Genomic DNA, 11,901 nt, shown 5'->3' on the forward strand with positions numbered 1-11,901 from the left:
AAAGGCTTTACAGCGAAAGCAAAACATTAGATTATGTTAGGAGAGTACATAGACAAAAATAACCACACAGCCATTTTCCAAGCAAGGACATGTCAATAAAACCCAAAACACAGCGAAATGAAGCACTAACCTTTGACGATCTTCATCAGATGACACTCCTAGGACATTATGTTACACAATACATGTATGTTTTGTTCGATAAAGTTCATATTTATATCCAAAAACAGCATTTTACATTGGCGCGTGATATTCAGAAAATGTATTCCCACCAAAACCGCCGGTGAATGTGCACATCAATTTACAAAAATACTCATAAACATTGACAAAATACATAACAATTATTTTAAGAATTATAGATAGACTACTCCTTTATGCAACCGCTGTGTCAGATTTTAAAATAGCTTTACGGAGAAAGCACAGTTTTCAATATTCTGAGTACATAGCTCAGCCATCACGGCGAGCCATTCAGACACCCGCCAAATTCGGGGCAACCTAAACTCAGAATTAGTATTAGAAATATTGTATTACCTTTGCTGATCTTCGTCAGAATGCACTCCCAGGACTGCTGCTTCCACAATAACTTTTGTTTTTGTTCCAAATAATCCATATTTATGTCCAAATACCTCCGTTTTGTTCGTGCGTACAGATCACTTATCCAAAGGCATAACGTGCGAGCGCGGAACGAGAGACGCAACGTCAAATGTTCCATTACCGTACTTAGAAGCATGTCAAACGCTGTTTAAAATCAATCTTTATGGTATTTTTAATGTAAAATTGCGATAATATTCCAACTGGACAATAGCATATTCATTCAAGAAGAAAAAGGAGGGGTGTGCTCGCGGGACCGAGCATATCCAATCCCTTTGTTGCCAGGCAGACCACTCAGTAACTGAGCTCCTATACTCTGCCCAGTGACAGGAAAATGCTCAAACCACTTTCTGAAGGCTTTAGACAGCCAATGGAAGCCTTAGGAAGTGCAACATCACCCCACAGACACTGGAGCTTCGTTAGAGAATCAAAAGAACTACAATTCTCAGACTTTTCACTTCCTGCTTGGATTTTTCTCAGGTTTTTGCCTGCCATATGAGTTCTGTTATACTCACAGACACCATTCAAACAGTTTTAGAAACTTCAGAGTGTTTTCTATCCAAATCTACTAATAATATGCATATTCTAGTTTCTGGGCCAGAGTAGTAACCTGTTTTAAATTGGGTACGTTTTTCATCCGGCCGTGAAAATACTGCCCCTTAGCCCAGACAGGTTAAACAGGTACTATACTCCAGAGGGTTCAGCCACTCTGACCTGTGATCAGTGTGGATCAGCAACTCTGTTAGGAAGCAGCAGCCACTGGGTACTGCAGTATCAGGGGTCGGTTTGTCTCGGTGGTTGACCTCTGCTCCTCTGTCTCCTCAGGGTTTTGTTATCGAGCTGCTGCTGACTCTGGAGTCAGGGATCGACACGCTCGCTGACACCGTCAAGAACTATGACCTCCTCACTGCTTTGGCACAGTAAGCACTGACCAGTTAGATCTGGGCAATTCCACGGTAACAGTGACAATGAGACTCTGATTTTTCACATGAAAATGTATGTAACAAAACCAATGATTTGTATGGTTTGCTTTGCACTCTATGCACAAGGACTACTTAACAATTTCCACTGAGAGTTTTACAAAAACATGTTTACAGTGCAGATGCAAAGTTTGGTAACAGAATGATGACAGTTTGTGCTGTTTGTTCCGTCATTCTGTTACCGAACTTTCCTTCTGCACTGTTCTTCAAGTAAATGTGTTTTTGTAAAATGTTCAGTGGACATTGTCTCACACTGTTACTGTGGTATTTCCCGTCGCTGATACAAACACAATTTTGTCAACTCGCGCTCTCTAAACACACGCGTTATCGACACTTTAAAACCCTGTGTTAGCGAAATACTTATTGTCATGTATCCTGCAGGCCCTCTGCCCATGAGCACCTGCTGGGGGCCAAGTTTGCAGCTAAAAGGAAGAGCACGGGCCAGCTGAATCTGAGTAGCGGTGGTCTTTTCCACCAAGGCCACTACCCCCACAGCCACACCCGCAGCAACTCCCTCCGCGCCAGCCTCGTGGGTGAACGTAAGGGAGACCGCCGCCGCAGTAACACCCTAGACATCGCCGACCGGCTGGCCGGTAGCCACGGCAACCTAGCCCGAACGCAGAGCTTGTCGTCGTTGCGGGAGGGTGGCAGAGGGGGTCCTGGGGAGGAGGCCATCCCTCCTGTGGACCCATCCAACCTGATGGCCACAGTGTTCTGGATAGCGGCTTCCCTCCTGGAGTCGGACTATGAGTTTGAGTACCTGCTGGCCCTGCGGCTGCTCAACAAGCTACTGGGCCAGCTGCCCCTGGAGAACGCAGACAGCAGGGAGAGACTAGAGAGGGTGCAGGCCAAGCTGAAATGGTACAGCTTCCCTGGTCTGCTGCAGCTCTTCCTCAAGGGCTTCACCTCAGCCTCCACCCAGGAGCTCACCATCCACCTGCTAAGCAAGCTCATCAGCATCTCCCGCCACACACTGGTCGACCCCTCCCAGGTGGCAGGTAAGCGAGCAGGTATTGATCTTATCCAGCACAAGTTCCTGGCTTCATGCTTGGTAAATGGCACTAATACCCCTAGAGCCTTCCGACGGGTTTAGACCTGTTTCTCTTCCTGTGTTTGCTCAGGCGATCTAGATTCACTTGATCCTGACGTCGTCTGTTACCGTCTCCTTGTAGGTTTTCCTCTAAACATCCTGTGCCTGCTGCCTCACCTCATCCAGCACTTTGACAGCCCCACTCCGTTCTGCAAGGAGACGGCGGATAAGATAGCCAAGGTGTGTGCCGAGGAGAAGTCCGCCACGCTGTCTAACCTGGCCCACATGATGAGCCTGTACAGCGCACACAGCTACTCCAGAGACTGCGCCAACTGGATCAACGTGGTGTGTCGTTACCTGCACGACGCCTTCGCTGAGATCACGTTCAGTCTGGTCACATACCTGGCCGAGGTAAGCACCCGCAACACCAGGCTTTCATAGAAGTAATGAGGAGAATCAAAGCTGGCAACTTATTACGTAGTCCGTCCACATTACACCCACTGGTTAACCTCCGTTTACAGGAGCTTGTGTTTTTTTATTATGGCAAGTCAGCAGTTGATTGTTGATCAGCTGGTAATTAGATGTCCAACATCTAACCCATGATAGCTGCTGTGAGAGCCTGTTCCTTACCCTTCCCCTCTCACCCCCAGTTGCTGGAGAAAGGCCTACCCAGCATGCAGCAGTCCCTGCTGCAGATCATCTACAGCCTGCTGAGTCACATTGACCTGTCGGCTGCACCCGTCAAACAGTTCAACCTGGAGATCATGAAGATCATCGGCAAATATGTCCAGGTGAGACCTGGTTTGGCCCTTTAGGTTTCAGCCCAACACTCTGACACTGTTTAGGCCTCATCTCGGAGAGGTTTGAGAAGAATGAACGGGAATTGGCTGATACAGCAATAGAGCTGCCTGACACAATGTACTGTATGTGTCACGTGGCTCTTTCATTTCAGCAGATACAGCCGTTGGTGTGTAAGAGAGTGAATATGTGAGGGAGAAAGCCAGAATGACTCCATCTCTACAGAGTGACGCACTTGAAGATTTAAAGCAGGTCATGGATCTCAGGCCATTTGGACATAGTCAGCCAGCCAAGGCTCTTTATAGAAGAGTCTTTTACCAGCCCTGACCTCTGGGCTTGAACTGCTCTTCAGTCAGAGCTGCAACTGGCCTGACTACCACTCCTACCCTCCCCCACCCAGCCTCAGGACAATTATCCACTCACCGACCTCCACAACAGTGTGTGCTTTTGTACAAGTGGATTCTTTTGTTAGTGTGTTTGAATAAAGACTGTTAATTCAGACCGAGTTCTTTCAAGGTTGCTTGTAAGGGTTGTCAGCCTGGTCCGAGTAGGATTGAATATGCTGACCCTCAGCACAGGGGTCCCACAGGGGTGTGTGCTTAGTCCCCTCCTGTACTCCCTGTTCACCCACGACCGCGTGGTCATCGTTAGACTCCAGCCTCCAAAGCCAGAGACTGTTCTCTCTGCTTCCGCACGGCAAGCAGTACCAGTGCATCAAGTCAGACACCAACAGGCTCCTGAACAGCTTCTATCCCCAAGCCATAAGACTGCTAAATATCTAACAGAACGGCTACGTGGACTAGTTGACACTTCTATGTGATTTTGACACTGTCTCCATGCAAACTCACAGGACTCTACACACTCACGCATAACATGCACACACATTTATACTGATTCTACACACGCGCACGCACACTTACCCACATGCAATCATCATTTACGCTGCTGCTACTCTGTTTATCATACATCCTGATGCCTGGTCAACTTACCCCTATACATATCTACCTCTTTCACTCCAGTATCCCTACACATTGTAAATATGGAATTGGAACTGACCCTCTATATAGCTTCTTACTTTTGCGTGTTCTTATTTTTATTTCATGTTTTTGTTCTACCTTGTTATTTTTAGTACTACTATATTGATTGCTGCATTGTTGGGTTTGAAGCTTGCATGAAAGGCATTTCACTGTACTTGTGTACGTGATTTGAAAATGTCATACAGTATCATGGGAGCGCTGACTGTAGACATGTTGTTCCTTCACATCTGTGGATAGGCCTAGAATTGGATGGTGTTTTGTTTGGGAAAGAACAATAGTTTTGAGTTGAAGGACAAATATATTTCTTAACTTTCCCTAGAACTGAGGTGTCCTCCTAAAACCATGTTTAAATTCTCTCCTATTTACAATCTAACCAACACCACCTCTGTTCCTGTGTGTTCCCCAGAGCCCGTACTGGAAGGAGGCCCAGAACATCCTGAAGCTGGTGGTGTCTCGGTCGGCCAGCCTGGTGTTGCCAGACGAGGTGCAGCGCTCCTACAGCTCCGAGTCCTCTGGATCCCCAGAGATCGCCTTCACTCGCATCTTCAACAACTCCTCTAAGGAGCTGCCCGGCAAGACGCTGGACTTCCACTTCGACATCTCAGAGGTGAGGTTTTGCCTGCTCAATGTGCAAATGTATGTTTTTAAACTGCTGTGCTTTTGTGTTTTATGTTGTAACATGTTTTTGTATGAAACTGTAAGATGTCAATACAAAGTACCTTTCTCAGACATCTGTCCTGACCTACGTCCTCTTATCTTTTTGTCCTTCTCTGATTGATTGTTTTTTTCACTCTTTCCATGTTTCTCTCACTCTTCTTTTACCTTCATCCCCTACCATTTATCAGAAAATAATCAGAGCTGTATAATCGAGATTAACTGGTTTAACCTTTGACCCCCAGACGCCCATCATAGGGCATAAGTACGGGGACCAGCGCACAACTGTAGGGCGGAATGGGAAACCGCAAGTCATCGCTGTGACCCGGAGCACGTCCTCCACTTCCTCTGGATCCAACTCCAACGGCCTGGTGCCTGTCAGCTGGAAGAGGCCCCAACTCTCTCAGGTACTTTCAGCCACGGGATATGTTACGATGTGGTTTGATATGTGTAACGTTGAAATGTCTCATGCGTTTTTGGTTTATGTTGTCTTATTTTAGAGGAGAACCAGAGAGAAGCTCATGAACGTTCTTTCTCTGTGTGGTCCTGAGTCTGGCGTTCCCAAGAATCCTTCTGTAAGACACCTGGCATGTCAAACTGTGAGCGAGCATGACTAGTGATCAACTTCAACAAAACATATCCTATCCCTCCATGTGCTTTATTGAACATGTTTACCATAACTGTACTCTCTCTGTCTGTGTTTAGGTGGTGTTCTCATCCAACGAGGACCTGGACTCAGGTGATCAGCAAACCAGTTTGATCCCCACGGTGGAGGAGGTGGTGAGGGAGGAGGACCTGCAGGGAGAGGATGCAGGAAGTGAGCAGCAGTTTGGAGTCTTCAAGGACTTTGATTTCCTGGACGTGGAGCTGGAAGATGCTGAGGTGAGGGGTGACTTACTGTACACTAGGATAAGTCATCTGTACGTACACACACACACACACACACACACACACACACACACACACACACACACACACACACACACACACACACACACACACACACCTGTCTTGTATATGATCATTTGCAATAGTCGCTCTGCTGTTGCATAATTTCAGATCATGTCGTTGATGGGTGACAATAAATGGTTTCATTCAGTGTGTGTGATTGTGGACTCATGCACTCAAGTACATCCAAGTGTGTGTGCAGGTCTTGGTATGACTTTTCTTCCATGTTGTCCTCTAACTGTCCCTACTGCCTACTCTTCCTAACTCACTTTGTTACCTTTCCTCCTTTCCCGCCACAAGGAGTTGCAGGTAAGTTTTGGGCCAGCAAGAGCTGCTCTCCTCAGTGCCCTGGTGTCCCTCTGTCAGTCATGTGATTGTCACCCTGTAGAAGCACCTGTTTTGTCAGTCTAGAAACAGACAGCCAATGAAGCATGCCACAAATACTTCTTGTTTCATGATCAATGTAGTCTGCACTTTGTCCTGATTTTCCTCCTCTTGTGCTTTAATTTAGTTTGTCTTTAAAGTTTTGCAGCTCTATGTCCGAAGTGATTAGGGTCAAACAGCCTTAGAGAAAAGGCATTGTTTCCTCCCCATCCCAAACACAGCTCTTTTAGATGTGGCATGTTAGTGACGTACTTCTGTTTTCTTGTGTACTTGTGCTGTTGTGATCCATCCACATCTTCGACAGATCTCTCAAACTTCCGTTAGTTCTACTGGTATCTGACTGCTGTTTCCTTGGGTGTCCTGTAGGGGGAGAGCATGGACAACTTTAACTGGGGCGTGCGTCGGCGCTCCCTGGACAGCATGGACAAGGGGGAGGGAGACGGGGACACGCCGTCCCTGCAGGAGTGCCAGTACACCGGGAGCACGCCCAGCCTCAACCTCACCAACCAGGAGGACACGGACGAGTCGTCTGAGGAGGAGGTACTGAGCGCTAGCCAGATTCTCACCCGCTCTGGCCTCGTAAGTCTCACCCACCACCAGGGTGCCCCCGTCCCCCTCCCGTCCCCATGCTCCTCACACAGCCCGTTGGCATGGTGTGTGTGTGTCCCCGCTGAGCAGAGCTATTGCAGAGCTGCTACCTTACCCGGTATGGCCTGGGGTTAGATGCTTGCTTCCGCTGGTAACAGTCACTATTTCCCTCCCTACCCTCCTTCACCCCAATCCTAGATGCTCTACCCTCATTTTACCCACAAACCAGTACCCCCCTTCCCCCAGATGTTTGTTTTTAGGTAAGTAAAGTAGAGACCCAAACATTGTACTTCTAAGAATCAGTCCAGCTTTCTGATAGGTTTAAGGTCACAGACATAATATATGTGAATCAATGAACTAACTGGGAGATTAGCTACAATAAAGTGAAACTCAAGAGTCCATAGCATGCCATGTCAAAAACATATTTAGTCAAGTTACAACTGGCATCAAATTAACAGCATGTTCCTTTGTGAGCATGAACCCAATATCATTTTAACCCCCAAACCTCTGGCTGCCTTTCTCTTAACGTCTCTTTGCTTTGCTAAAAAAAATATATATCTTCCCAGGGTGTTATCGACAATATGCTGTTATTCCTGGAGCTGCTCTTCAGTCTATGCTGTCTTATTCCTCCTTTGCGCTTGATAATGCACTGTGAGACTGATCCTCTTGGGCCCGAAGACGGCTCTGTAGTAACTTTTAAACAGTGCTACCATGAGCATGCAGCATGTCATTTGCAGACAGAGTAATGTGAGAATATATCGTTTTTTCAAATAACAACAATGTTTTGTAAGAATGCCTGGAACATAGCAGATGTTTTTTTCTTGGTTAACATCTTACTCTTGTATGCCAAAAAACAACCTTGCATGTTGAACAATAAAAACTAAACGGTAAAGTAGCAGATATCCTGGAGCCACGGAGCAGAGGACCAGATAATATATTGAGTTTGGAGGTTTGATCTAGTATTTACTATCTAGTTCCAAATGGAAAAGTTGAACCGTTCTTTGCGTCCGTCTCTCACTCCAGATGAACAGTGACTCGGCTACGGACGATGCCACGTCCAACCACGTGGACTCTCTGCAGCAATCGCAGGAGTCGTCCAGCAGTGCCTTGACAGAGGAGACCACGGCCCTGCTGCCCCGCCAGGACAGCACTGCACTGGAGATGCCCCACTCTGACTCAAACAGCAGTCAGCTGCCTGAGGTGCGACCAATCGGGAGAAATAAATCGGGGTGCTCCGGTTCTTTCTAGCGCCTTCTTCTTTTAACCACTTTCTACCTCTGCTGGGCTCTCTCTGTCAGTCGTTTTTTTTCTTTTCACGCAGAGGGTTGGTGGCTGCCTCCTCTCTCCTCCTGCCTCTAGGGAGAGTGCTGTCCCTGGGGTGCAGTGGGCTGGCTCTTGTCCTGCCTGTTCTCTGGACAGAGCCGGAAGGGGTGCTCTCTTTGTTCACATCTCCCTCCGTCTCATCTCTTTCTCCGCTTGTCGCGCTGCTCGGGGCTTGTGGGTGTTGTGGTGGGCTGGCTCTTGCTTTCTCTGATTTTAGCTGGTTCGTGGTTCTTGCTTGTGTAATTGGGGGGGACGACATCATCGTCAATGCTCACCTCAGGCTAGCCGAAACGGTTCACCTCTCAATTTGGAACCTGAACATTCAAAACGAAACGCCTCGTTAAATACGTGCTGCGCATCGGACACCAGCGGGGCAGACCCATATGTGAGTATGAGCTAGTTAAGCCGGCTACGCTAGAGAGCATTGTGACGCGACACAGACATGCGTTAGATATAACCAGTGAGGACAGTTCACCAGGGAACACAGTTAGGGAACCCATAGTCACTAACAGCTTCCATTAGTCCATTTTTATTATCTACACCTCTTCCACATAATGTTTAGGTTTTGTGTTGATAGTATGCCGCTTTTGTTTGTCCCCGACGACCCCATTCTGAATTGACCATCTCATACACACTGACACAGGACGTACATCTGCGGATTGTGCTTGTGAAACTGAGAGGTGGGATTTTCAACAGGGGCTTTCAGTCAGAGAGAACCCCCCCCCCCCCCCCTCCCAGTAGTGTGAATAAAGATCCCCTGTGAGCTCCTCCTGTCCCTGCCTGTACCCATCACCTCAAGGACATCTCCCCCATGATAGGCCCAGCTCTTAATGTAATGAGCCCCAGATAAAACCAGCCATTCTTTTGCTCATCCCCTCCACGACGGCCTGGACGGCCACCCACTCCTAAAAGCTTTCCGTAATGAAGCCATCGTGCCTCAGGGACGCTCTGGCAGCCTGCCACCTTCTCCTCTCTCAGTGCCTTAGACTCTTAAATGGAGGGAAACGAGGCACAGACAGAACACGTCCATTTCAATTACATGTTCTAGATCCCCCCCCCCCGGTTCCGTGGATGTGTCTTCCATGAACACAGTTGACTTGTAGTGTTTCCTGTCTAATGACGCACACTGTGGTTTAATGCAGGTAACTACCACCGCACAGCAGTTTGTCATTGTCAGTCGGGTAACAATGTGTCATTGTGTTCAAATGTCACGTTTTACGGTCTTCCGTAGCTAGTCATTTAGTGTGAGCCATAAATCGGTAGTTTATGATCCATCCGTATGGGTTAGAATGCATCGGGCAGGGGAGGCTGGCTCGTAATAATGAATGGAGGGAATGGAATTGTATCAGACACAGGGAAACCAGGTGTTTTGTGGGAGACCATTCCGTTCCAGCCATCACTATGAGCCCGTCCTCCCCACCACTGATCAGAGTGCAACACATCTCGTCTAATCTGAAGGCTCGTTAGCTCTCCCAGCCTGTCGCCTGGCCACGATGTCAGTGTTTTACTACCCTGATGGTCACACTTAATGGCAGGCCTAGGCCAGCACCATAGATTGATATTGGCCCTATTTCTTTAGTGTGTTCCCTTTCTCTAGAGAGACACGGTATGAACTCTTTAAAGTGAACATCAATCTCTTGAATTATGCTGACTGTGACCTCTAATATTATTTTCTTGAATGTTCTAAAATGAGATTAAGTCAGCAAAGTTTTTGTCAGGCATAGATAAAGGTTAAGTAGATCAGTGGTTCCTAACCAGGGTTACTGGAGGTACTTGGCCTAGCCACAGGGGATTCTTGAGAAGACCCACAAGGCTATAAGCTTACTGGTAAAATGAGGGGGTACTCCAGGCAGAGAGAAATTCAGTTGGTGGTACAGTAAGCAACAACAAAAAAAACAGTTGGCAACCACTGAAGTAACTCTTAGGGAGACTTCTAGAAGGGCTGTTGTCATGCCAACCAACCAGTTCTGGTTCTGTGAGGTTTCGAGAGAATGTATCTTTGTATAATGTTGTAGTGTGTATATATATCTATATCTGACCTGCTCCTGAGCTCCCCCTGCTGGCTGTTGTTTAGGACGGGGTGAGCATGACGGCGGCAGATGAGCTGAGCAGCAGCGTGAGCACGGACACGGGGTTTGGCAGCAGCGCCCCCCCTCTGCCCCCTGAGCTGTGTGACCTCACCGACTCCCAGGACCCCCACGACGACCTGGACCCGGCCCCCCCTCTCCCACCGGCCATAGACACCCCGCCGGGGTCCCTCTGTGAAGAGAGAGACTCCCTCACAGCCATGCCCCTGCCCCCCATCCTAGACAGCCCCTGTGGCTCTGTGTGTGAGGAGGACGTGACGCTGGCGCTGAAGGAGCTGGACGACCGCTGTGAGGAGGAGGAGGCTGACTTCTCCGACATGTCCAGGTAAGACTGCTGTACTCTACTGACCAGTATCAGAGGACCTGTACCAGTGGTTGTGGCCTCTAGTCAGATATCTGTTTGGCGTCAGGTGTATATTGTTGGCAGGTATCCATTGATCCTGTCTCTAGATTGACATCCTGTTTTTACATTTTCATACCTGTTTTCAGTTCAGACTTGCATGTGGAGAAGCGGAATCTGGGGGGAGTGAGTCAACAACCAGAGTGTTGCTGGCATCAATATCTCAGGTGCCACGTATTGCCGACGTGCCCTTGAGCAAGGCACTTAACCCCCTAACCTGCTCCAGGGGCACTGCTCTGCAGCTGACCATGTTGCTCCCAACCTGTTTGTGTGTGTGTGTGTGTGGTGGGTCTTGGTATCGTGACAGGAAGTATTGTATGTGCGTTCTGTGTTTGCCCAAGTAATTGATCGAGTGGACGGTTGAGTGTGTCGGGTCTGCCTGGCCTCTCTGCGATTTCTCTGATCTTAAGAGCTGCTGTAATTGGTGAGCTCATCTCTGGCTCTACTCCCACGCGGGCCAGGCTGGTAGTGGAGTGGGGCTGGAGCAGCGGGCATCTCTCTGAAGGTGGGCCAGCTCTGGCTCTACTCCCACGCGGGCCAGGCTGGTAGTGGAGCGGGGCTGGAGCAGCGGGCATCTCTCTGAAGGTGGGCCAGCTCTGGCTCTACTCCCACGCGGGCCAGGCTGGTAGTGGAGCGGGGCTGGAGCAGCGGGCATCTCTCTGAAGGTGGGCCAGCTCTGGCTCCTCTCTTTCTTTTTTATATACACACGCTCATCAAGGTGGACCAACTCAGGCTAGAGGACACTGATCACAGTACAGCCACAAATCAACTCTATTCAACTACCAGAGATGTAGAAACCACGTATACACTTCTTGCTTGCTCATTCAGAACACAAGTACTAGAATTAATTTCCCCCATTTCCAAAACCCAGGCAGTTTGATTGATGGCTAGAGGGAATGGCAGTGCTCCTAATGATCCTCCCCCGGAAAACAGAGGGGCTCTGCTGTGTGTGTTCGCGCCAACAAGAAAGCTTAACTCGGCAGGAGGTGTTGCGCTGCCTGCTGTGAGATTGGGGCCTTTGTGTGTGTGTGTGTGTGTGTGTGTGTGTCAGATGCTGGACTCAGATAGAGCTCTTCTCTGCATT

The 11,901-nt window shown here is 48.5% G+C and overlaps 1 protein-coding gene across 17 annotated transcripts in view; it reads left to right on the forward strand.

Annotated features, from left to right (window-relative positions):
• LOC115192398 (protein furry homolog-like) overlaps window positions 1-10,984 on the forward strand; it is a gene marked incomplete at its 3' end in the record, with an annotated part of 82,421 nt that extends 71,437 nt beyond the window's left edge. For 8 of the 17 annotated variants that reach the window (XM_029750862.1, XM_029750846.1, XM_029750848.1 and 5 more), the window contains 13 exon segments: window positions 1,414-1,508; window positions 1,950-2,578; window positions 2,741-3,009; window positions 3,249-3,389; window positions 4,840-5,040; window positions 5,333-5,494; window positions 5,588-5,686; window positions 5,793-5,969; window positions 6,336-6,344; window positions 6,786-6,998; window positions 8,031-8,207; window positions 10,405-10,742; window positions 10,907-10,984. In XM_029750862.1, the coding sequence (XP_029606722.1) occupies window positions 1,414-1,508; window positions 1,950-2,578; window positions 2,741-3,009; window positions 3,249-3,389; window positions 4,840-5,040; window positions 5,333-5,494; window positions 5,588-5,686; window positions 5,793-5,969; window positions 6,336-6,344; window positions 6,786-6,998; window positions 8,031-8,207; window positions 10,405-10,742; window positions 10,907-10,984 (2,588 nt within the window). 17 annotated transcript variants of the gene reach the window in all.
• Between the last annotated feature and the right edge of the window lie 917 nt (window positions 10,985-11,901).

This window comes from Salmo trutta, chromosome 4, assembly GCF_901001165.1.
Source record: "Salmo trutta chromosome 4, fSalTru1.1, whole genome shotgun sequence".
Taxonomy (NCBI): domain Eukaryota; kingdom Metazoa; phylum Chordata; class Actinopteri; order Salmoniformes; family Salmonidae; genus Salmo; species Salmo trutta.